The 27,133-nt window shown below is 39.0% G+C and overlaps 1 protein-coding gene across 1 annotated transcript in view; it reads left to right on the top strand.

Annotated features, from left to right (window-relative positions):
• The window catches only part of RETREG1 (reticulophagy regulator 1), a gene marked incomplete at its 5' end in the record, with an annotated part of 72,200 nt that overhangs the window by 6,054 nt on the left and 39,013 nt on the right, over positions 1-27,133 (top strand). The window contains 2 exons of the mRNA XM_084260529.1: positions 11,121-11,227; positions 12,840-12,870. Of these exons, the coding sequence (XP_084116655.1) occupies positions 11,121-11,227; positions 12,840-12,870 (138 nt within the window). The remainder of the gene's footprint in view (positions 1-11,120; positions 11,228-12,839; positions 12,871-27,133) is intronic.

Genomic DNA, 27,133 nt, shown 5'->3' with positions numbered 1-27,133 from the left:
TTCCATGGAGTGCCAGCCTTATTTGGGCATCCAGTGTGGGGTCCTCCATGGGCTGCAGGTGGATATGTGCTCCAACACCGGAGTGCCTCCTCACCTTCTTCACTGATGTTGGTGTTTGCAGAGTTGTTCCTCTCACATACTTCTCTCCCTAGCTGCAATTGCACTCGCTGGGTTTTTTCCCCTCTTCTTAATGATAGTACTGCAGAGGTGTTCCCACCTTTGCTGATGACCTCAGCCTTGGCCAGCAGCAGGTCTGTCTTGGAGCTGGCTGTCATTGGTTTTGTTGTGCCCAGGGGAGGCTTCTAGCAGCTTCTCACAGAAGCCACCCCTGTAGCAACCCCGCCACCCCACCCCCCAAAAAAACCCAAAACCTTGCCATGCAAACCCAGCGCAGTTTTTTTTGTTAGGAGAAACATGATGCTGCAGGCACATGTGTGGGTGTTTATGTTTGGTATGACTGTGTCATGTTGTTCCATTTCAAGTGTATGAGAAAGGAGACTGTAACAATGCTGGCATCAGGCAGCCTGATTGCCAGTGTTGATATCATCACTGGAAATGAATCATCAGGGAACTGCTCAGGCAGACATTATCTTAGTGAAGTTGGCATCCTGAACCTTAACAAGTTCACTACTTCTTGGTCTTGCCTGTATTGTGCAGTCATCTTGTAGTGATGCTATCTGTAGAAGGTTGGTGTGGTTATCCCTTGTGTTTCTCAGTCAGTGTAGCCATGCTACTGCCTGAGGGTGGTGAGGTTGGTGGTGGTGGCTTTTCCCCAGCAGTTTGTGGTCCCTCCCTCATTTAGTGTTTGTCAAAGATCATGTGGCTTTGACCCATCCAAACCACTCCTTTGGTTACCAGCATGCCACCAGATGCAATTAGTAAGAAATTCACAGAACCTGTATAGATTGCATTGGCTATGTGAATTCTACTTTTAATTTTACTTAACTGTGGATTTTTTATAAGTCCAAGTATTGAAATGGCAAATTACAATATATGTTTTATTCCCTATTGCTTTAATTCAGTTTACACAATTCAGCTGTTTCAGAATCTTTTTTTTCCCCTCTCAAGGCTTAAACTTTCCCCAAGCCACTCTCAAATCTGAGAGCATCCTGAGCAAAACTAATAAAGAATTCTGCACAAATTTTGATCTTTAGGAAGAAAACATTCAACAAGGACAAGAGCAGGGTCCTGCACTTGAGACATAACAAGCCCATGCAGTGCTAAAAACCTGGGGCAGAGTGGCTGGAAAGCTGACTGGCAGAGGAGGACCTGAGGGTATTGGTTGACTGCAGGCTGAATATATCATATTAATATGACAGTAGTGTGACCAGGTGGCCAAGAAGGCCAATGGCATCCTGGCTTGTGTCAGAAACAGTGTGGCCAGCAGGTCCGGGGAAGTGATTGTGCCCTCGTACTTGGCATTGGTGAGGCTGCACCTCGAGTGCTGTGTTCAGTTTTGAGCCCCTCACTACAAGAAAGACATTGAGGTCCTGGAGTGTGTCCAGAGAAGGGCAACCAGGCTGGTGAAGGGCTGGAGAGCAAACCTTATGAAGAGAGGCTGAAGGAACTGGGGTTGTTCAGTCTGAAGAAGAGGAGGCTGAGGGGAGACCTTATTATGGCCTACAACTAGCTGAAAGGAGGTTGTAGAGAATTGTGTGTTGGTCTCTTCACCCAAGTGACAGGTGATAGGGCGAGGGGGAATGGCCTCAAGCTGCACCAGGGCAGGTTCAGATCAGACACTAGGAAAAGTTCTTCACCAGAATGGTTGTCGGGCATTGGAACAGGCTGCCCAGGGAGGTGGTTGAGTCACCAACCCTGGATGCATTTAAAAGATGGGCAGATGAGGTGCTTAGGGAAATGGTTCAGTAGAGGACAGGTGTGGTTGGACTCAATCTTAAAGGTCTTTTCCAACCTAGTGATTCTCTGATTCTCTGAAAATACTTGGTTCAAAATACTGGCTGTCATTTAGAATATGTGTGGGAAACTAGATTAAATGAGAATTCAAATTTAAAAATCTGTGAAATCAAAACATAAAAATGCATAAAAATTAAGTGAGCTGGAGTAAGTGAGAACATTGACGCTCTAAGGCCAGTCTGTTGTATGTTTGATTTCAGATCACTGTCTTAAATTTGTAGCATCTCCCAAGTCATGATAACGCATCTATATGTTTCTGTGACAAAATGTTTCTCTATTTGTAGCAATGAGATGCTAAATTTGGGTTTGAATTTGGGCAATTTCAGTCTTCATCTATCTTTATTATAAAGGTAATCTTAGAACTACCTTTTCAGTCACCATTTGATTGCTTTCCCAAAATCCAAAGTGTCAGAATAACACACAAGTGAGTAGTTTATTGTAGTCTATACCTCTTCCTCAAACCCGAATAAGAATTTCTATTTCTTATCCCTTAAATAAAAGCAGAGTAATAGGTTATGTACTGGCGTATTTCTTTTGTAATTACAATGCATTCATTATCAGAAGGAATAAAAAAATACTGGCATCGGCAGTTTTGCAATTCACTGCACATCCACATCAGTGGGTTCCTTACATGGGTGCCAGTTTGTATCTGCTAGTCTGATAGTCTTAACTTATGTAATTTGCTGTCTTTGTCCAAGCTTTTGCAACTTACTGGTATTGTTACTATTTTATTACAGCCAGGTACAGTACAGCAGTGTGCTGTTTGTGCTACAGGCATAAAAAAGTCTGTGGTTTCCTTTGGGCTTTGTTTTTTTCCCCTAGAAAGTAATATTCCAAAGTACACTTTCTCAAGTAAAGCTGAAATTCCCATGGCAACACAAGTTGTGATATAATTCTAGGGGTCTGTTTGTTTTCACTTAGGCAGTTTTAAGGTTATGGTCACTTTTCCAACTACCAAAACTTTTGAAGGCTTTGGAGATAGAAAAGCAGAGCAGAAAGTTAAAGTAATTTAATTTAATTAGAAAAAAAAAATTAAAGCCATTATCAGCTTTTTAGCGACAGTTGGCATTGTTTTTGCTGAGAGATTGGCTTACAGGAATGAAAATTAACATTGTTTAAGAGCCAGACAGTGTTACATAAAAACCTGGACAGTTTACAGCATTTGTCAACCAGTGAGATGAAAACAGGATCAATGGGGAAAGAAATCAAATGGGATAATGGAGAAAGTGGGGGAAGGCGAGCATTGCAGAACAATTTAGGACCGACTCCAGAATGAGGACTTTATGGAAGATGGAAGTCCTGAACAAAGGAGAACAGAAGAATTGCAGCGTGGTTTGGGCTCATTCTGTCCTGCTAAAACGTACCAATTTTTTGTCTAAAGCAGTTCTCATGAGAGAAGCCATAGTTTCTTCATGTATTAACTCAAAATAATGAGACCTTTCAAATAGTAAGTAGAATTTTGAGAACAGTTGAAGTTTTAGGGGGATATGCTATGCTCCGTGGTAGATGTTACAGGACTAATGAGAGCATTAAAGAAAAGGAGATTTAGGGCAGTGTGGTAGAGGTGGATTGTTTAACATCGAACTGCGGCTACTGTATGAGAAAATGGGATTAAGATTTCTTCTGTGCTTTGCCAGAGTACAGGTTGATTAAGGTCATCTGGGCATGTTTCTGCAAAAATAAAGCCAGCCAGGTTATTTGGTGTTAGGTGCTTAATTAAAAATAATTTTAACTTCCATGGAAGTACCATCCCCGTTGTCGCTGATTTGATGTCGCGGTAGACTCAGAAGAGACGTAGTTTAGGTCATTCAGACTTCCTCTCTCTCAGCTGTGAGTTTTGTATGCCTACTGGAATGCAGTAGGTTACGGTAAATCTGATCCACAAGCCACAGAGGTTGAAATGTTATTCTAACTGCTGCATTCCCCAAGAGGTTCCCTTGCAGACAGCGTGAGATGATTTTGCAAGGCGACACTTTGTCATTGACTTGATCCTGTTTCTCAGACCACCATTATACTTCCAAATTTAACAGTTTATAAGCAGATTTGTCTTTGGCAATTAAATGCAAATATTTTTCTAGTAATTGTGCACTGAGGGTTGTGCTATTCTCATTTTTATTTGGACTTACAAGTTGAAAACCACTTTAAAACTACTTTTAAACCTACTTTAAAGATAGAAAATTTCGATTCTTGTATCTGGGTTAGAGAGAATATGGAATTTAAATTACCCTTTGTGTTACAATCTTTAGTTAGAGGTGCCTTACAGTCTCTGCCTTTTGCCCTGCAACCTGTACACACACCTCAGGGAGAGCTGTGACTTCTCCAGGTGGCTGTCAAAGTAATAGTAGTTTAAGTTTGTGGGAGTCTGTTCTTACAATAAGGGATTTATTTCTTGTTCCAAAATCTTTATTCCTAAGAAATTCTAGAAGGTTTTTGAAAAAAACAGCTGTCCAAGTTTGATATGATCTGTGCTTACTGGCTGAACAAATACAATCCTGATCTTTTGAATAAAACCTGACAAATAAGCCTCTTGAATAAAAGGTTGTTGACTGAATTATCTTTCTCTTAACGAAGAATTAAAGAAAATGCTGCATGTTTTAGAATAACAAATGTGTCTCTTCTGGGCTTTTTATTCATTTTTATGTACTTAAAGATAGAATTTTTAAGCTTCTAGGCACTGTCCAATGGGAAATTTGTTGCTGGTTGGCATGTAAGTCATGGAAAAACTGCTTTCTGGTTCTTCATTGTATTCTAACTGAAATAATTAATTTAAAAAAATCTTAAAAATCTAAATTCTGGGATGGTGTTCTTACTTAGAAAAAACTTGAAGTGAAAATGGTGTTTCTTCCTAACCTATGTCTGTACAGAAGCTTACACCTTTCTCCACGAAATTCACAGTAATTTTAAACATTTTTGATGTACATATTTTAAGAAGCATTCTGTTACAGTATTTCACTGTGTTCAGCTGAATGGATACACAGCTAGTTGAGTTCAAGCTGCCATGCACCCAAAGTAGTGGTATGCCTATTTTAAATCTGGGTTAACATAAGAGGTAGAGTAAGTGGGTTTTGTTACTACTTTATTCCACAAATAATGCTTTTTGTAGAGGTGAAAATGTTTGTTACAACTTTAAACTCTTTGGTCATTTTAAAGTCTTTCTCGCCCTATATGCGAATGTGCTTTGTGACATGCAATGTATTTCACTCTCTGCATGTATCTTTGGGACATGGAGACTGATGGTTAAATACCATGAAAATAGGGTAAGATTCTACAACAAAAGTGTGCAGAAGTTGCTCTGCCTTAAGTGAATATTTGTACTTTTGGTGCAGGGATGGGGAAGTGATTTTTGCAGTGCAATTCTTGAACAAGTAGCTAAATACTTTGGCTCACACCAAGAGGTGCTAAATTAGAAACCAGGAAAAAATACTGGATTATTGAGTTCTGGGTTTCAGATGTGTTGAATCCCTGAGCGTGTGGATTTCAATAGTCACAGATGCTGCATTTTGATATTTACACTAGTTTAATATGAAAAGCATTTATATCTCAGAGCTGTAAACTCAGAAGTTGTAAATTGGTATGCTTGATAGATGTAAAAAGTGGCTTTTGCAAACCTGGGTTTTTTTTCAATTAGGAGGCTCACAGTGTTAAATTAACTTTAAATAAAATAATGGTTGAATCTCATATATATTAGTGCTTTTTGATTCACAATAGGGCACACATAATGATTGAGCCAGCCATCGGTAAGAGCACAGGCTTTTGGATACTGCCTTTGCAGTGTCTTTCAGCAGTGTTCCTCAGGAAGGGCGTTTCATGCTGTCTGGAGAAGGAAAGTAACTCCTCTCCCCTTGCCCAGGCCTCTTGCTGAGATAGGCATCAGAACTTGCTGCAGTCAGACTGGTGCTGATCGCTCCAGTGCTAAGCAGGGAAGAATGGTCTACATTCAGCTCCAAGCAGGAAACCCTTACCACCAGGAAGCAGTTGTACCAGGTTGTTTTCTTACCTGTATACCATCACTGTAGGCATCTGTCTGAAGCAGTGTTGGGCAGCGCCCCAAGCTAGTAGCAGTAGATGGACCTTTAAAATAGCAGATAAAAAAGGAGAATATTCCTTGTCAGCAGGTGAGGATTCTCGAAATGCCCTTGGAATACACGGCCTGTACAGGTGAGAGCCATTCTCTGGCTGGTTTATGCCACAGCATACCCTTGCATACAGGTACCTGATTTGGAGCTGGGGGCAGCTCTCCCTTGGGTTCAGTGGTGCATCATAGCCATGTCTTATGGAACAGGACTGGGTCGGTGGAAAACTATGGCTGGATGGTGTGGTTTTACCTTAGGGTCTAATGAGGAAACAAGGATATAACAGCCTGTGCTATGTAAACCCCCACAAAAATACTCTGAAGAGTTTGGGTGCTGGTGTTAAGATGTAACTGTGTGTTGAGCACTGAACTAAAAAGTCTGCAAATCGCTTGTGCAGGCAGCAATGTATTGTAATAGCTGGTGGTGAAGCAAAGCTCCATATTCATGTCTGTGTCATTCACAGCTTTTATGTATTTGTGTGGCAATTTCTGGAATTCATCCAAGGATAGAGAGTTATTAAAAGTGTACCTACTAAGGCTTTCCAGAAATAACTGGCTCTGGCTGCTGCTAATCTAAATTGTTTAATTCTCGGTGAAATATTTTCTTACAGTTGGTGCTTGCAAAGTACAAGTCAGTCATAATAATAGAACATATTGTAAAAATTACACCTTCACAGCTGCAATGAGGCTTGTATCATCAGATTGATATATTTAGCTTGTAAAGCAATGTAGTAGGTCCATAACTTCCCTGTATCTAACAAATACAATTAAAAATAGCTTTTGCCATGCCCTGTAAGAGTTCCTTATGCTTAAACACTGCAGTATTGTGTGACAGTTTTGACCTCTGAAATTTCTTAGCTGGCTTGTGCCACTTGAATGCCTCTGTGTTGATCAGGTTTGTGCAGTTAGATGTCCCAGGAGCTCAGCTCTGGGAGGTGGCTGCTTCTTGGTTCAACAGATCCGATGGATGATTTGTTGTGTCAGTTAATGTGTCTTGCCAGTATTGACATTTGACCATCCCATACACTATAAAGAGTGGGAGAAAAGGCCACAGGGAAGTTATCTATCTGTAGGTGATTCAATACCAGATAATATCACCTCCAGGGTAAAGTAAAGGAGCTCTCTAACCAGATTAGGCCTGATGATCAATTTTAATGTGTTGCTCTTCTACTATGTACAGTCTTGCTTTTGCTGTTGGGACTGCAGCTGCATTTGTTGTCCCATCTTTTCTTTCCATCTGACCTCCATGGCTATAGGAAGCCTGTCAAAAGGGTATTCATTTTTTTATTTGTAGCCAGAGCATGATTCTTGATCTTAAACATAAAATTTTAGCAAAATATGGAAGTTGCAAAAACCCTGAAAAGGTTACCTGTAGTGGTAACCTCCAGCTCTGTAGTGGAACCTCCAGCTCAGAATGATCAGTACTTAATTCAGAACAGGTTGCTCAGTTCTGTCTTGACGGACTTCAAGGAAGAAAATCCCACAACCTCTGTGGGCAGCCACTGCTTAATTGTACTAACAATCAATAGTTGATATCTCTCCTATTTCTTTCTATAATTGTGGTTTCTCAGTCTTCCACAGTGGATGGAGTTCAATAGCAGGCTTGGCTCCATCAAGCCTACATGCTTCCTACGTAGAAGAAATTGGGTTGGAAGGACAAGAAGAGGTCATCTAGTCTGACCTCCTCCTCAAGGCAGGTACAGTCACATCAGCTCTGCCTCTTACCCAATCAGATTTGGGAGATCACCGTCCTTAGTGGTCCTCCACCTGCTTACCGCATCCCATAGCTATTTCACTTGACAGCTTGACATCAACCAGACCACGTCTTTCACAGGTGAGGTCACTGTTAAGAGGCTTGAGGTGTTTCTTGCATGTCTGAAAACAGATGGCTGTATCTTGTCTCTGGCACAGTGTGTGAGCAAAGGCCTCCCCTGTGCCAGGGGTGCCTGTTTCAGCCAGTGCAGGGGACTGAGCCCTTTGGCACATCAGGACCATTTTTGTGCAGCCCCACACTGTCTACAGCGGAGATTCTTGCCCTATTGTCATGCAAGCTGCCCTATTAACTGCTGAAGACGTTCTGTAAAATGCCTAATATACCCGTGTCTCTCAAAATGCTAAGGAATTTTAGGGGGGAACAAACCTTGTTTCTGTTTCTAGTAACGGTTGTTACTCCCAAGCCACTTGTAGAAGAAACCAAACAATTTAAAATTCAGTCTGCTTTGTTATTGCTTGTAAAAGTTTGTTGAATGAGTATAGCTACTGATTCTTCTGCTAAACAGAAATACTTTTGTATAGTAGGTGATGATGTCATTCTGGAGCCTTTCAGTTTTGTCAGATAAATGTGCGTGTGTTAGAAATACTTAAGTAAACTCTTTTGTTTTGCTTTAGAAAAAAAAAAAAAAGGCGGGGTGGGGGAAGCCCTAGCTCCTGATAATTAGCAAAAGTACCACTGGACCTTTCTGTTAGTCTGGCTGTTGTGCCTCTTGTTGGTAATTCCTGTACGAACTCAGAGTCCTCACACTGTGAGCATAGTAAGTGGTTTTCACATTCCAGCATGTTTGGGTAAGTGTACAGTAGACATGTGCAAAAACCCCCTGTAATGGGACCTTATCAGCCTTTAACCAGTAAGGGGTTTGAGGCTGTAGGTCTGTCTCACACGGCTCGCCAGCAGTGTTGCTGATCCGTATTGCTGGAGCTACCTGAGGGCTGGCACACGGGGCTGTGAATGAGGTCACCAGAGATGTTTTTCCTGCAAACAGCCTAGGGTAGATCAACAGTACTGAAGCAGGGGAGGACCAAGTGTGGCAGCTAATAGTGTTAAGGCATGGGAAGTCCAGTCAGAACAATTCAGAGTTCTTCAAATAAGTGAAGAGCTCTTCTTTGTCTTCTGCATTAGCTGCTCCAACTAGACTACAGGGGTTTTTTACCCCCCAAAAAGCTATGGAGCAGAAAGACTGCAGTATTGCAAAGGTAGAATGACATGACTTGGAAGCATCCTGCAGAGAGGATGCTACCTTGTTAATCCTTGTTTGCTAATCCTCATCTGCATCAGTGCAATTGTTCTTAACAGCAGGTGTCAGCTGTGATTGCAGTGAAACTAGGAGTAGTATGGTTGAGTTGTGAGCATAAAGTAGGTCAAATGTGTTCTGTGATACTCTAAAAGACAGGCTAAACCTTCTTAGTAACAATCTGATCTTGCCTTTCACACACATACATATCAGTATTGATGTATTTCTTTAAACCACTGGGGACAGGACAATGACAGCTACTAAATTGGGACATACTATAAAATATTAATGCACAAGCACCACAAAGAACCTATAGAATAGGCGTGTTATTAACCCCATATAAGTTAAAGGTCTTATTTTTTTTACAAACTTCTGATGTGCCTACAAGTTGTGTGCAAAAAATCTTCAGATTTTTCTCTACAGTGTCGCATCTACTCCTCCGTTATCAATGAGCTAAATAGGTAGGTTAAGAAAAGTTTTCAGTGCAGTTAAGCTTGATCCTTACACAGAATCAAGGCTGTTTAATAACGAAGATTCACCACAAAAACATAATGGGTCAGTGCAATGCAAGGCTGTTAGGAGTTTTTATTTGATGAGCTACGCATGGGAACATTTGAAAGAGTGTGCTTTGTAATCATTGTTTTCTAAACATCTCTGCTGCCTTTCTTGAGCTGTCTGAGAGTTTACAGAGCTACTGATTTTGTACTATTTTATTTTTTTCACAGTCTCATAATTCAAACTCTGCATGTATATAGAAACCTTTCATATTCAGAAAAAACTTCCCACAAGTTTACCTGATCAATTGGAAATCATAACCTGGTCAGCTCAGGGTGATGGGGCATTGTGAGCTTGTGTTTAATGTGAAACATAGTGGCATGGGCTTCCTTTTTATACAATTCTTTTTTTTTTTTTTTTTTTAATATACAATCCTGTATCTTGAGAACCTTGAGAACTGCAAGAAATACTGGAACAGTTTTCCAAAACAGCAGTGTGCCATGAGGTTGTTAGAAACACCTGCAGGTCAACTTTCTTTCTAACAACCAAGATGTGCTCAAGAGTGTCTCTCGGCTTCCTTCAGTGGCAGTGCTTGCCACACCTTTTCTCTTCCCTCTCTCGCAGAAAACTACAGCAGCAACTCATTGGGTTGCCAGTTGCCCTGTTTTTTAATTTCAGAGGTTTCTTGGAAACCTTCTGGCTTCGTATGCTTTTGTTTCTGTTGGCATTCTCATTGGATCCACTGCCTTGGACAAGTGATGTGTTCCCGGTTTTGGCTAACCTCAGCCTTTTTTTTTAAAGTCAGTTCATTTTGCTTTTACCTTGAAAAAGATATTAATGTGCTCATTATCTTTATTCAGATCTCTGGCCTAGGGTACTTGAAACAAGCTATTGAAGTACTTCAGTTTTTTTTTCAAGTTTAATTGAATTTTAATTCCTTTATGCTTCCAGTATTTTTTGTGTGAGTTAAGATACACGTCAGTAAACCAGAATAGCTAATATCCAGAAACACCTGGATAGAAAAGTCAGCAGTGCACGAGATTGTAAGTCATGTGTTCTGAGTGTAGGTCTGCTTACTTGACATGTTCTAAAATTTTTATGTAATGAAAAACAAAATTCACAAAAGCTCATCATGGAGTTTGAGTATACCACCACGAATGGTAGTTTTACCTCATCTTTGCATTTGACAGATTCATTTGTATAAAAATCTTGTTGTATAGGAAACAACAAAAAAAAATCTAACCTTTTTTGTACATGAATAAAAAATTAAAGTTGTTATGCCAAGACAATTTCTGTTAATAAGAATGTATTTTGAAAGCAGTGTGTCCTATGCAATAATTAAAATATTTTGTTTCCTGCACTTCCTCTGTGCTTAGATCAAAGTGGGGACAGAAATCTGCTACGAATTCAATGTATGTTTAACGCTGCATCTTCAAATGAGGTTGTCATGCTCGGAGCTCTCGGTGTTTGCATCCTGTGAAAAGGCTGTGGGGAAAAATTAAATTCAATTAACTTAACATCGACCTATTTTATTTTTCTCTTCATTTTCAGTACTAATAGCAGCTGTGAGATTTTATATACTTCCAATACCTTTAAAAGTATTCAGTGCTTATTTCTTCTTGACTTCCTAGGTTTGTTGCACTGACCCCTTGGAGAGTGTATCATCTGACTTCTCTCATAATACTTGGAGTGCTAGTTCTTCAGATAATAAAGGATTTGGTATTCTCAAGGATAAAAGGTAAGGCAGTATATTGATTGACTTCCTTCCTTAAACACCTGCAGTTCAAAGCTTGTAGTTCATTACTTAATCTCCTTGGATATTATGATCAGTAGAAGTATTAGCTAAATTCAGAGAGAAATAATATATCTATGATAATCTATAACCATTTCAATAACATTGTACTATATTTTATAGAAGGGGCATTAGGTGATTTTGTTTAGTATGATTATAATTGGTATCAGTGAAAAATCATTGTTATTTCTTAGCTGCTAGTCTGAAAATACATTATTTTCTAAAATACAGAGTTTTCCAAAACATACTTGCTTCTTCTGATGTTAATCACATCATTGTTGGAAACTTTCAGATACCAAATATCAAGTGTTCAATTTTGCAGAGTGAGAAATCACCTATTTTAGCACAGCTGAAATCAAAAGCGGTATTTTTTTCCATGCTTTATGTACTGTCTAATTTCCTCTGTGTATACAACCAAGGGATTTTCAGTTGGCTGGAATTGTGTTTGTTTTGGCGTTTTTTGATGGTTTTCTTGGGGTTTTTTAATTCCTGTTCCATGTTTCATTACCCTCTTGAAAATTCTTTGGCAAAATGATGGTCATCTGTCTGTCACTTTCATTGTCATGGAGATTATTTTTTTAAAGTGTCTTATTTTGCCTTTTCTTTGATGATGAATCCCAGCATAGCACAAAAGTAGGAAATAGGTGTCAGAGAAGCAGTATTTCTCTTTCATGTGGTACCATGTTACTCACAACCTTTTTTCAAGCATGGTTCATTATAATTACTCTCTCTGGAGTCTTCACTGCTGTTCTCTTTCCTTTCTGATTATTGCAAGTTTAGAGGCCAACTTAAAATGCTTAGCAAATTTGATTTATAGGCTCTGCATTTTATAAATTGCTGCTAATGTTGAATACCTTACTAATTGGAAGGTGGTGATTTATGTAAATACGCTCTTAGCTGTAATTACTAGTATTTTTGTGTTGACCAAATCCAACATGTGTTGATATTCACCAAGCTAAGTGAGTAAGGATACTATCCCACCTTAATTTGTGTTTGACTCCCTTTTCTATGTGAACTTGTGAACATTCATCATAGAGATGAAGCTGGGTAGACCTGTGTTTCCCAGTTTACTGAATTACTATTTTACTATACTTAGACTTTACTGTTCCTTAGATGGCATTGTACACTGACTGCAAGAACAATCAGGTTCCTAAGTAATACTGTAGAAACCTTGTGGCAGTGACTTGAAGTCAATGAAGTGCCACTCCAAAAAGGAGAAAAGAAGTTATTCCCAGTGTAAGACTTGAGCGTAGCTACTTCACATTCCCAACCAGCCACTAGATGGCAAGACTATTACAGATTCCTACGGAATGTCATGAAAGTGCCAGTTTCTAGATGTAAAGCATAAGTTATGTTGTGTATCTCCTGCTTCCATGTGAAAATTTAGCAATAAAAGATACTGATTTTTTTACTCTTAATATACCCTTCCTGTTTTTACTGTTAACAAATACTTCCTTAGTCATTTTGCCCCAAATTTGAACATTCCTTAGCAATAAAGGAAAAAAAAATGATTCTGGTTTAATGTATTGTGTTTCATCCTGTGCTCCAAAAATTGCAGGTGCGCAGCTTTGGAGGACCATCACTGGCAAGTAGGTACATTATTTTTAATATATTAGCTATTTAATATCTTATTTTATAATAGCCTGGGATTAAAAAATAGTCAATTTTCTTTCTACTTAAAATAAAATGGAATTATTTTGATCATAGCATCTTTTCTAAGTTTGACTGCTTTTCCATCAGTCTTAATTTTAATAACTTTGTAGAAAGTGTATTTTTTTCTGATTTGAGTTATATTAAAATATACAGTGGAAATACCATCAGAAATTATTTGTCTTACAGTGGGATTGTCATGCTCTGTGTGTGTTATTAGGGAAAATTATTAGTTCTAGCATTTTTTTAAGGAAAGTTATTAGTTGACTACTAGGGAAAAATACTGTGTTGGTTAAGGAGGTGACTTTCTTTCAGAACATCATTATGTCAGTGCTGTCTAGAAGTTGGCAAGCTTGCTGGGATTGACCATTATAATTTCAAGTATCAGCTGATAACCATAGGAATAGAAATTGGTAATTGTGAAGTCTCTCAACTTACTATTGGGCTGGCTCAGTTCACAAGTAAATGTTTGTATCATGTTATTAGTGTAGAGTATGTCATTGATTTATTTTTTTGCAGTATAAACAATGTCTCTGAATCGTTTACAAACAATCCATTTTCAGAATAAAAGTATAAGACATTATTCTTCTAAACAGACCACCAGGGATTACTGTATACCTGACATCATTTGAAAACAACTGCTCTATTTCAAATACCTGTTAGTATGCTACTGGATTGCACCCTGACACTGAAGAAAGACTAATGCAGATTTGAAAAGGGAGGATGGAGGGTTTTGGTTTCTGCCTGGAGGTAGATATCAGTAGGGTGGAGGTTACGGGAAGCAGTTCGGGTGTGCAGTCCTAAACTCCTAAAGGTATGAACTGTCTTCAGGCTTTCTTACAAACCTGAAAGGGAGCTGTGTAGAACGGATGACAGGCCAGTTCATGAACTGAGCAGCATAAAATGGTTCCTTTACCACAGCTAGTGCTACTCAGTGTACTTGTGGAGACTGGCAACACTTCAAAGATTTGATAGGGAAGCCAGTGCTGTGGCAAATAGTGTGACTTGTGTTTTGTTCTTTCACCCTGTTCCTTGTGAGAGAAACTTACAGAAAAATTACTACATTTTTGCATTTTGACATGTGGATTTAGCTGTCTTTACATCAGGGAGGAGAAGGGCAAAGAAAGTCACACTGCTTGTGGAATGGAAGGGAACACAGGTTTTTAACTACCCTTTGCTTCCATGAAAAATAATTCTTCAGTCCAAGATATTTTTTCTCTCTTTCCCCAGTTCATCGCATCCCAAAACCAGAACAGTTGATCTTTATGAAAAGACTATAAATAATGTATCACATATCTTGGGTTCAGGTTTTCAGGTGCCCAGAATCTTGGAAGTGACTCACCATTCTGTGGGAAGCCCAACAGAGAGAGTGGAAATGAGAATTTGATAAGCTCACTATAGCCTGTTCTGTTGGGTAACATAGTACAAACATTCTGTGTCACTGTGTAAAATAATGTGCAGTGGTAAGAACTGACAAGGTCAGTTCATACACCTGTGTCACCCAGCATCTGGTCTCTGAAGGTGACCAGACAGGAGAAACATGGACTTGGGTAGTGGCAAGTAAGGCAAGCTTGCAACGAGCTTCTCCTGGTGTACCTTCCCAGCCTCCAGCAGTTTCCAGTTAAAGGGCCTCTAGGTACCAGAAGTAGTTGGAGGGTTTTTTTCTGTTTTTTTTAAACTTCCCTTATCCCTGAACTGTTGCTGTAGGTGGACCTTCCATCAGTTTGTCTCATTGGTTTCGTTCTTACTAACTTCTGATGCTCACACCATTCTGTAGCACAGGTATCCACATCTTGAACTGTGTTTTGTGAACACAGCCTTGTGTGTGTTTACTGCTGTATAATAGTTTCTCAATCCCCTTCTACTTTTCTTGTGTTGGAAGAAATAGTGAGCAGTCACTCTCTATTAATATTCTCCAGCAAGCTGCGACATGATAAACCTCTATCCTGTCCTGTTCAGTCCATGACTAGTTAGTCGTTCCTAAAGTAGAAGTTCTCTGTAGTTTTCATATCTTCATTACACTTTTTTGCACTTTTCTTCCCATTTTTCATATTCTTTTTGTCATGGGGCAGGGGCAGAATTAGAAATAGTGTTCGACACTCAGGAGACCTTGGACTACACATTGGCGTAAGACTACATCATCATAAAAAATACCCTCTCTTCTTTTCAAAATAAGTCTCAATGCTTGATGATTTTTAATAACATTGATTCAGAGGTCAAGAGAGGTTTTCATAGATATAAAATAATTTCAAGGTTACGTTCCTGATTAGTAAAGGTCACCTTAAAGCCCATGTTACTTTTGAGATTTGTTTTTTTCCCATGTACATCTTTTCACATTTCATCTGCCTTTTGACAAGCAAATCACTTAATACTTGGTTACAAGTTCAATGATTTCTTGCAGTTGGTTTCCATCTTCACCAGAATAATTCCTGTCATACCCCATGACTGCCTAGTCTCTGTAAGGGCATTTGTTGAGAGACCTTGTTGAAAGCCTTCTCAGGAATCCAGGTGAATTTTTATGGATATCAGTGTTCCTTTACAAGCTGGTTGACTCTTTGAGAGCACAGGCAGCTTGTGATGTGATGCCCTTTACAAAATGGTGCTGTAGGACAACATGCACGTCCTTTATTAGATTTCCTGACAGTTTGCATACAACAGAGATGAGTCTTCACTGGTTTGCAGTTCTCTGGCTCTTGCATACCCTCTCTAAAAATAGATGTTGCTTTAGACACTTCACAGTCCTCTGGTGTTAAGGCGGCCTTGAGAGGTGATTTAACAGAAATGAAATTTCAATTGTGGCACCCTAGCTTTCACTCAGACCTTTTATAAGTTCATATAAAGACTTTACATTTGTTAGCTCTGTGGGTGCACATTTGTGGTTTGGTGGTTTTTTTCCTCTTTTTCTGAATGCTAATATATAAATCTGCCTGTTGATTGGATTGAAATTGGAAGAAGTGCATTAAGATGTTGAGGGTGGGTGCATGATTACTTTTGGTTTTACTCAAGATTTGATATGAAAGACTGTTCTCATGTTATCTTACATGAGCAGACTGTGCCAAGTGCATCCCCATACTGTCTGTTTACAAAGAACACTACTCAGCAGAGAATCACAGGCTCTTAAATAGCATGCAGAGAAAAATAAAATAGATCTGTGGTACTTTGAAAGAGAGGCAATGCTTGTTCTGATAAACTGAGATTGTTCACGACCATTCACTGGCATTGTGGCCCCACAGCACTACCAACTGTGTCTGTGGCATTTAACTGCCCTAGGGTCTGCACAGAACGTCCCTGGAAGGGATTCCTGGTCTGTGCCAGCTCAGAAACTACCTTGGGTTGTTTGGGAAAGTGCCAGTCAGCATGTGCCAAAGCTGTGCCAAGAGCGATGTTAGTGGTTTAACTGCAAAAAAGCCCATTTCTAGTGCCCCACAGTGCTGCCACACGCTGATTAGTGTATCAAAATGGGTATTGTCAGAAAGTAACATGATCTGAAGGGACTCCTGCATTTCCTGCCTTACCTTTCTGTTAAGGTAGTTCTTGTTTTTTCTAATTAATACTGCTCTTTTGCTATCACACTGTGTGGTTTCATAAATGGTGGAACAGTTTTATGATGATTTAAGTAGTGAAATGGTATGCTTTGTGTGCTGTTGTTTTCGTGAAGCTTGTGGATGGGGAACAACTGATTATGGCTGTTCTGAAACCTGTATTTTATTAAATGTGTGTGCTTTGTGCATGCCTGCAGCTGCCCTTATGCTCCAAGCATCAGAGACTGGAGTTCTTCAGTTACAGTAGTTAACTTGCTGCGCTTCCTTTTGGTCTTCCCTGTGTTTTGTTGACTCATAAAAGTTGACTGCTGACACATAAAAGCAAGAGTAGCCTCTCCTCTTTTTCACTGTCCAAACTCAAACAGTGAATGCTCATTAGCTCCTATTTAAAATATGTCTATGTAAGAAGACCTGTGCTTTTATTTATAGTGGAGTCATTTAGCTCTATATTAAGTTGAAAATTTTAGAGTGGAAGCTAGGTGAGAACTCGTCCTAAAGTTTTTTTCAGTGAAGCATACTCTTGAAGTACATTCTGTTTCTGAATCAGCTTCTGTTTCCAAGGAACCTCTCTGCTGATATCTTTCCCTTTTTTAACCTGGATAACAGCTGTTAAAGGAGCACTGGGAAACATCACCTGTTAAATCACTTCTTTTTACTTTATAAAGCTGTTTTATTTCTTCCCATCCTAGCAAAATTTCTGTGAAACCTGGTGCTTCTCTAGCCATTGCTACATATGTATTAGAATATACACAGGAATTGTGGCAAACCTTCACTTCTTGAGTGGTCACACTTAAGGAGGTGAAATTAATATTCATTCAAAATTATCCTCCCAAAAAAAAGAAAAACAACCCAAAAAAACCTGGTAGCCTGAGAAGAGAAGCAACAGTCCTTAAAATGCCACCAGAGAGTGACTGAATAAGCCTGAACAACAGGAGTTAATGCTGTGAAATCTAGATCTGCATAACTAGTTCTCTATGCTTTATCATGTCCTTAAACAAATTATAAAACTACTGACTTCTAGGAAGAGACTTGCCTGGCCAATGATAGCATGAAGCTCCCTATTGCACTGATAACTATATCAGCCACACAGACTGTAGAAGCTGTGCGGTACCTGATGCAATTTTGAATTGAATGTTTTGTTTATAATTTAGGCCATGAAAAAAGGTCCTGAAAGTGTTCTCTTGGCCCTGTATTTTGAAAGGAAGTCTCTTTCTTCCCTGAGGGGGCTTTTTCTCCTGGGTAGACTTGCATCTTCTCTTCTAGTCCCAGTAGGACCAAGACAGATTTCTGTAAGAAGAAAAAAACATTTTTTGCTTGCAGCTTTTAACTGGCTGCTGTCTTTATTGAAGCAATTTAGGACTTGATGTTGAAAACTGTGAGCTAGCATTGAAGCTGTCTCAAAGCTCTCAGTAGTTAGCCAACTGAAATACTTCTAAGATAGTATCTTTCACTGACAGGGGATTGCCAACAGATACAGAGAGGTTATTGTCCAAGCCCAGGACTTCTGCTTCTTGTCATCCCCCTCCTCCAGACCCTCTTGCAGAGATTCCTTTTTTGAGAGTTTATTGTGGTGATAATCTGTGGATCCCCAGAGCCATCAAAGTTGCTACCTGCTTCCTGGGGAAAGACTGTTACTGCTTGGTAGGGAAATATATCCATTATTGGGCCAGCGGGTGCCAAGTCCTTGTTGTGAGAGCTTCAAATTCAGGTCATAATTTTCCAGGAAAATTTGTCTTTTGAGCTACAGAAATCCACACTTGTATCAGCCCAGCTCATAGACATTTGTATGCATTGCAGTGGTCAGTGCACTCTTAATTACAGTATTCTGTACTAGCAGCATCCAGAGCTTGACAGATTTGGCACGTGTGGTTATTGGATTATTTCATAGAACAACAACAATCTTTTGATTCCAATCATAGCTCCATAATGCACTTGTGCAAAATTCTTCCTAATATGTCACTGACAGCTGTGGAAAAAAACGCTTTATGTTATCACTAAAGAGAAATGAGACAGTTTCCCCCCTTTCATCTAATTACCATGCTTCATTTGTTTTGTCTGAGGCTTTACATACCTCTGATTTGCATATGCTCTGCCTGCTGCGTTGGCTTAAGACAATCTGCAAGTCATTTGCCCCAGGATTTCTGATATACCCTGCCTGGTCTTAGTTTGGGATCAATGGAGAGTTGGAATCCTTTGTGAGACAGAAAGCATGATTCATCTTGGCCCAAATGAGATGTCTGTAGGCTGGTCAGGTACATTGCACCTTAATGGTGGCTTTTTGTTTCCCATGAGCATCCACTGTAAGCCTAGGGTGGTGAGATGAGTAAAAGCATTTACAACTCTTGTGTCATTATTCTCTGTTGCTCTGAATGCCTGTCTGTCTTAAAGATGTCATTGACTGGTGCCTGTGGTTACAATAAGAAGCCAACTCTTGCAGCAACGTGCTGGAATACCATTCCACAGCAGTGACCACTGCAGGGCTCAACAAACAAGCACAGGGACTAGGTTTACCTCTGTCTCTTTGCGTATGCAAGCAGTTTCTCTGAGAGGAATCTCTGGCAATACACACAGTCTCTGATTGTGCATTCAGTTTGCTCTTGACACCTTGAGGATGTGCTGCTTAATCATGTCTAAAAAGGAAGTTTTGTCCTTGAGGGTGTAGCAAAGAAATCCCTTTGCAGATGAGCGGATTAGGAAATGAGAGGCCTTTCTGTTAGGAAATCTAAACAGGATCAAGGTTGTAACGGAAGCATTTCTGCTTTATGCTTGTTAATCCATTTCCTTGATGTTGTAGGTAGGAGCAAAGCTGATGCAAGCCAAGGCCAGTCATGTGGGCCAGTCAGTACCGAAACAGGACCATCAGTATCAGTTTCTGTTGCTCAGCCCCTTAGTCCTGGTTTGGTCATCCAGGTGAGATCTATTCTTCATCTGGCTCTGCACAACTGCCTGAAATCTGAAGAAAACACTTCCTGTGGACCTACAGGAGGGCAGAGGGCAGAATATAGTCTAATAGACAAATAGATGAAAATAGGCTTCAGAATGCGAATATTTCCTTCTTCGGGTGTTTCAATATAATCTGAAAGTGTCTGGTGTACTCCAAAACCTCCACTCCTGGTATTTTGTAGTGTTTGCTGTTTCATATGAGTTTGTGCTGGAATATATATATATAGCTGAGTAACAGACCTCAAATAATTCTGCTTAAAAATACGATTCTCCCAGATGTTCCTAATGTAAAAAAAGTGGTTGAAGTCCTGCAGGAAGTGGATGCATACTTGTGGAACTAGTCTTAGCAAAAGGAAATTGAGTTTTATTTGCAGTTTAAACCTATATTTTATTTACTCAGTAGCCACTGTACTGTTCAAATACCAGATTGTAATTATCCTGTGTTTTCTATAATGCATTGTCACAGCTCAACTAGCTACAATAATACCCATGGTAGGTTTTCTTCCCAAATCACAAAGGTGCATAACATAAATCTTCCAGCATCCTGCAGATCGCAGAAAGAATTGTTTACATTGCACAAACTTCTTGACCTTTTTTCTTTTCTTTTCATATTGGGTGGCTTTATTCCTGCTTTCTGGATAGGTATTTCCAAATTGTTAGCTCACTTCTCAAGTACTGTGTTCTTCAGGGTTTATTTTTGTATTTGATAATTGATAAAATCATCATTCTGGTAAAATTTCATGGGTTCACTTTGTTATAAGAAAAAATATTTTCATAGAAAGGTTTTAAGTTTGGCAAAAGTGTCACACTTAAAGTCTGAAGACCATTTAATACATTTTCCTACAATTATCCCTGGTGTATGGATGGTTGATTCTTTTTTGTTCAAGGGGAGACAAAATGAAGCAGGTGTTACCTATCTCATTGGTAGAAATAGTTGGTTTGTTTTACTTGGTTTTTTTCCCCTTCTATTTGCCAGAAATAATGTGTGCTGCATATAAGCGATTTCTTCTCACATTGAGAGGCTGGCAAACTTTTGAGGTCAGGCCAACTGTCTGTGGTTCCCTGTTAGAATGTGATTCCACCTGAACCATTGCAAGACATTTTCCCCTCTTGTATCCAGGAGCTCAACTCACCCTTTATTATAGAGGGTGCATGAAAGAGACTAGGAGAGTATGTTGGAATTGTCCACCTTCTTTACTATTACCAAACAAATATTGCATACCTCTTTCTGTAAACCTTGTTTGCCTTCTGTCCAGATTAGTTAAAAATAGAAGGTAAACATTATTGTGGCTGCAAGGAGAGAGTAACTTCTGAGGAAGTAAGGGCAGAAACAAAAGACCAACAGAATTTTACTGGGGCTGCTTTAACTTTTTTAACAAGGATATGTTCCATTAACCCAATTTAATATTTTCTGACTTGAGTTAAATTTTCACAAATTTTTATCGTTCACATTTAAGTATCTGTATTGCTCCTAGCATGTTCTAGGCCCAAACCAAGGCTTTACCAGAATAATTGTGCTGTTCTATCCTAAATGCCTTTCTAAAAGCAAACCAGGCAGAGATTTATTCTTTCCAAAGACTACTGCAAGTAACTCTAAGTAGCTTACATCACATCTTGTTGGGACCATTCTCCTTTTTCATTATACTGCTTGTTCAGTAAGTTGTTTCCCATTTGGCTTGTCAAATACAGTATTTCCCTGATGAGTTTGGCTGGTTGATTGTTTCATGCCATTTCCTGCTTTGAGCTCCCCTTTGAACCCTGATACTGTATCCTCTACAGTGCCTGCCTCTCCTTCCAGGGTATTACCACTCACTCATCTGAATGAAAACGCTGAGGATGTATCGATCTCATATAACAAGACACGTCTAGTGCCTGCCCTTCTGCATGGCTATTCAATTTAACGTGAAGGTTATCCTAGGGGTATTGCATATAAGCCATATTTTTACAGTTTGTTTTTAAGGGACATATAGGAAATTTTCAAAAGCATTGCAACACTTGAGGTGTTTGCTTCCATCTTTTCTGTAGGATGGGCTATGTACTTTTTTTTTAAGAAATATGCCTTCTTTTGTACTTGTTTGGACACTGAATAATCCTCATTTGCTTATGCAGCTTCTTGGCTGTTAGTAGTTTGGTCACTGTCCAAGTGAAATCAATTGACTTGAAATTGCTTATATATTATTTTTATATAGTATTTTTTTCTAGTTTTAACTTCATAAACAATAATTCCTTGAGAAATGTATTACTCTTCATAATCTTCTCTCTCCCTATAACCCATTGGCTTGTTCTAGTCAAAATTACCAAGAATAATTTTCAACTTTTTATTCTATTTAGAGACCTCTGAAAGAATTCTGTATATGATTCTATGATTGTATGTTTTAGTTTTGCAGCATTGAGATACTAGGGAGTCATTCAGAAGATTGTCATTTTTTACCTCTGGGATTTCTTTTTTCTTCCTCTGATAAAAAGAATATTTTAATACAAAAATTTAATTAAAATTTCATGATACAGAAGAACACCTCACAGTAGTCTGATTCGACAGGTGTTTCTTGGTCTTGCTAATCTCTCACAGACAAGAGATTTCAGTAATCATTTCTAAGCATATTGTTTGAAAGGTTTTTTTTTTTTTTAGTGGTCTATTTGTATCTTCTCAGGGATAAACAAATGTTATTCCTTGGTTTAGTCAGAGTAATTTCATGGAACAGCTGCAAGAGATTTCATGTGGAGGCTTCTAAAAGTCCTTATACCTAGCATTAATGTTGCGACTTAGTGATCTTAAAGGTCTTTTCCTACCAAAATTATTCTGATTTTGCCCATTTGCCTCCATGTTGGAAAAAAGGTCATCTGACCACCAGCACAGTGAGTTGTATATTTTTAATATGCTGAAAAAAAACAGGTTTGAAATATTTTAATTTAAGTGAAGTCACTGCATCAGTGATTAAATGTGTGAAATAAATACCTGCCACAAGTGCAGTCTTTGCAAACTGCAGGGTATGCAGCATCCTGTGTAAATGTGACTCAGTAATTGATTTCCTTTGTTACTCACTGGTAAAAAAGAACTGTCACACACAGTTAAAAAATGCTAGCTCCATAATGATGGGAGGATGGATATACAGCCTTTGTTCTTCATTTTTTTATTTAAACATAAGGCAGTTTATCTTCAGTAGTTTTAAACATACAGCAAAGCCAGTTCTGTCCCTTGCTTGATTTTTTGAAGCAGGGAGCTATTATTATTCCTGAGAGTTTTGCTTCTGGATCTGCTGTGTCAAAATGCAGTTCTGGTGTCTGAGGTGGCTGAGCACAGCCAGGTGGATTTGTACACTGTGAACAACCTAAGAACTGCTAATTCTGAGCTGACCCAGTTCTGGTAGCTCTGTGTCATGCTCACTGGCATGTCACTTAATACCCATATTATCATCACTAGGGAAAACACAGTGCTCCCTGCTGCTGCCTGCCATCATCTAGGCTGACTCACATCTCTCTTTTTTATTGCTATGTTTATTGTAATGATAAAATGTTTCATTTGATCGCAGTATTAACTGAACTTTAAGTATAAGATATGTAGAATTGCAGGTGTTTTGTTGTTTTTAGCTCAGCTTGTTTCCAGCACTAAAAAAAAACCAGCTCCTGGAAGCTGATGGACGTTGAAAGGAACGTGATGAATACAGAGAATGGAGAAGGTGAGCAGAGAAACGAACCAGAGATTGAGAGAGGGGAAGTGACCGAAATGGTTATTGTTACTCTGGAGCTGTCCCATGCCACTTCTCTCTTTCTCAGCTTTGCACTATCTCCATAGCAAGTGCTTCGATTACTTTTCCATCTTAGAGAAGCACAAGTGTGGCAGGTGCTGGATTTGAAGTCGGTGGTTTGTACAGCACAGCTTCCTGCTGTTCACCAAGTTTTCCCAGCTTTAAGCAAGGGAGTTGGGAGGTGCCCTTCACTTCTTAATATTTTCATGTTTTTCACTGATACAGCAATATTATCAGCATCAGAGATAAAGCTTTGCAAGTCTAATTACAGGGAAAACAAAACATACTCTCATGTGTGTTGTGTGTTTAAGCTTCTCTTAAAGTATTCATCTATCCCATCTTCATGGGTTGATTTCTTAAGCCTGTGAGCATCACTATAGGAAAGCTATGTCTGAAACACTGCAGAGAAATTGTGCTGGTACATTTAATCTCAGATCACTTTTTCTGTGTCTTCAGGGCCCCCTCTTGAAGCAAACAACCTTTCTTTGTTGTACAGAGAGTTTCAAATGAATTAAAAGGGTTGACATTTGGGTACCTCCTGAATGTAAGAAAATGTTGTTATTCTGACCAGTTTTGAGTAGATAAACTTTCTCATGCTAACCAGAGCATCTATTTTTCTTTCCCTCTTTATTTTTCAAAGCTTGGAAATCATCAGCTACTGGCAGGCACACTTTGTATATTGCTGTCAGTTCTAAGAATCACTGCACTTTCAGTATAAAGCCCTTGCTTTGTTTCTTTTTTTGACTTGTTTATATTTACAAAGTGTTGATTATAAATAGCATGCTTCAGAGGCAGGGTGTAGAATGGTATACTCTTGTTTTGGCTGCTGGCCTAAATAGTGTTATAAGAAAACGTGTCCAAGGATGTGATTGACAGGTATTTCCTCAATAAGAAAGTGAAACTTGGAATAAAGGGTATGTGGGGGAAAGTGGCAGAGACCCCTGGTATCCAAGATAAAGATTGTTTCAGTTGAAGGATCTAAAATGTTTGGACATAGTCGTGTAAAATGTCAGCCAAAAAGTAATGTTCGTTCGTAGGCAAGTGTACCTCAGCTCATGTGTTGAACTTCAGCTCAAGTTATGAGCTGCCTCTGCAAGGGTGAGGAAAAGCTTCCTACCCAGCTCAGGCAGGGAAGGGTGTAGGCATGGATGCAATTAGATGATTCTGAATAGAAGGGCTGGTCACTCCTTGCCCCAAATATTTATCCCTAATCAATAGTCTTTTGAACAAGTATTCAGTATTCTGGAATTTTCTGATTTATGGTGGGAGTTAATGTCAAAAGTCTGGTAACTTGCAGCTGTGACTGTGCAGAAGGACTTGCATATCAGTATGCTGGAACTACAATGAGGTTACTGGTTGGAGTGCAATCTTTAATTACTTTCAAGCAGAGGTACTGCATTCCAAGGCTTTGCAGACAATGCAGACTGTAAAACGTCAGTTCCTTCTAAAGAATAACCTTTTTCTAGGGCAACTCTGAGTTACCAAGCTATCTTCTAGTTAAAAATTTCAGAGAGCTTTGGGAGACTTAGTAAAATGTCTAGACAGGTAGATCTTAGCTGCATACTGGTTTATCTTTGAATTGCTTAACAAGTAATAATACTGTCTTAGAGTAGCAAGGTACCAAGCCCTGTTAAAGAGAACAGAAAACTGACATACAGTCAAAACATTCAGTTTGTAACTCTTTGTAGGGTTATACCATACAATAAATTTAACTACTGCCTAGTCCAGGGACAGACGGTCCGATCGCCACAGAGCTGCTGGGCATGTTTGCCTGCCTTAGAGATTTGTTTGGCGTGTATAAAGCTAAAAATTATATAATTAGGTTGTGTAAAATTACTGTTTATGCCTAAACCAGCAGAATATTGTTGCAGCAAGTACCAGACAGACCACGAGTAGAGGAAGACTGTGTTTCTGATCAGTGTAGACCTTTGAACAGAACGACAGACCTCAAATTGTTCATCAGGAGAGAAGTTCACAAAACTGACCTTTTTAAAGGGCAGAGAGTAGATTTAAGTGGAAATTTAATGTTAAAATGGCCATGTTTGCTATTCCCTATGTTTACTCCTTTGCACATGTAACATTTTCACCATGGGTATTTTTATTCTATTCTTACCACTTTCCATTTTAACAGTTGAACAACTGTGAGAGATAATTTACAATCCTGAAGTCATTTGACTTGTCATCTTAAAGGGTATTTATAAACTATAGCATTCAGGGAGCCCCCAGTGTTACTTTAAATAGACTGCTTTTAGGATTAAGTAAGAAAACGGACTGTTGCATTTTGGAATTGCTTTTCTTCAACACCAGTCAAATCCTATTTGATTAAAAACTCCATAAAAATAGATAGCAAGCTTAACTATATTCTGTGTAGTCATATTATCACTAAAGAAACGCTGCTTTTGTTGTTTTATTGTTTTGAAGAGAAGAATGGTGGTTTTTCCACACAAAATGCTACTGAATTAAATACCCAGACCTGCCATAGGTATATTGATCAGAGGCATTTTCAGCAGTCGCTTGTCACGGTTGTTGCCACTCACAGATTTAACTTTTTTTTTCTAGCCACACAAATCAGTATCAGTCTGATTCTGAGAATGTATGTACATGGTGTACAGAAACTGTTCCGGGGCCAGTTGTCCCTAAGTGTTGATTTCAGCATCCTGAGTGCAGCTTTTGGGTCATTCTGCAGACAATGCAAAGTTTTCTAGAACTTAAACCCCATGTCATTGAATCTGTATTTTTTCTTTGCTGAGGAAGCTTGCTTTTCTGTACTGTCACGTGTGGTCTGATAAACTGAATTATTCAAATAGTTTTCTGTACTGTCTTACATCTCAACAAGAATGAAGATTGAATTGCTAGAGTGCTATACTCCTTGCTTCGCTCTGTATGCAACAAAAATATAGAAAAAAAAACATTTTCAGTTGTGTAAAAATGCTCTTTTTCATGAGGAGAAAATACATGCAGGTTTCCTAACAGCCTATTGAGTTAACACCTGCCAATTTTTTAAATTCTAAACAATTTCTAAAGCATATTGAAAATTTGAGGGTCATAAGAAGGAAAAGGAAGCAGGCAACTTTGGTTAATTTGAGAACCTGAGTAAAGAAACAAGAAACTTGTGATTAGTGAAACAAGTTATTTATAAATATATACTAGTTATTGCCGTGGAAGAAAAAGGACATCGTTGCTTGGTATCTTTAGAAGGGTGATAGAAAGATCAGAGTACGCAGAGTTGAGTTTATATAGGAGTTGGGTTTTGACCTTTGATTGCATCTGGTTTGCCAAATCCGAGCATTGGATTACCAAACGCATGATGGAAATTATTCACGGGGGACATGAGAACATACAGTCGTAGTCCCCCTTTTTTTTAATGTTGCAGATGCCTGGGTTCTTGTAACACGTGAGGGTGTGTTTCCCAGCCCAACATCTGATTAGCCACTAATTTAGTAAGGAATGTCCTGGCACACAGTTTTGTTGGAGCATGTGAGCCTATCAGCAGAGTAACATATTATATTCTTTCAGGTGTTTCGACACACAGTTGAGTAATAAAACAGCTTGGCTGTTTTGAAACAAACATTATGATATTCCTTCCCTGAGTCTCTTTTTTTTCTTTTTTCATACTGATAGAAGAGATGCTGCATGTTTACTTACTGAAATATACTTCATCCCTTGGTTGTCATTGCTGCTTTTAATATTCCAAGATGTTTCAGAGTCTAATCACACTGGAAATAGGCTTATTAACCTACACATGTTTTATTTTTACACTGAGGAAAATAGAGAGTAGCATATCACAGAATCACTATGTTGGAAAAGACCTTTGAGATCAAGTCCAACCATACCTGTCCTCTACTAAGCCATATCCCTGAGCACCTCATCTACCTGTCTTTTAAATACATGCAGGGTTGGTGACTCAACCACCCCCCTGGGCAGCCTGTTCCGATGCCTGACAATCCTTTTGGTGAAGAACTTTTCCTGAT

The sequence above is a fragment of the Gallinula chloropus genome, assembly GCF_964237585.1.
Source record: "Gallinula chloropus genome assembly, chromosome: 2".
Taxonomy (NCBI): domain Eukaryota; kingdom Metazoa; phylum Chordata; class Aves; order Gruiformes; family Rallidae; genus Gallinula; species Gallinula chloropus.
Note: the sequence above shows the minus strand (reverse complement) of the source record. Positions and strands in the feature narration are given on the sequence as shown.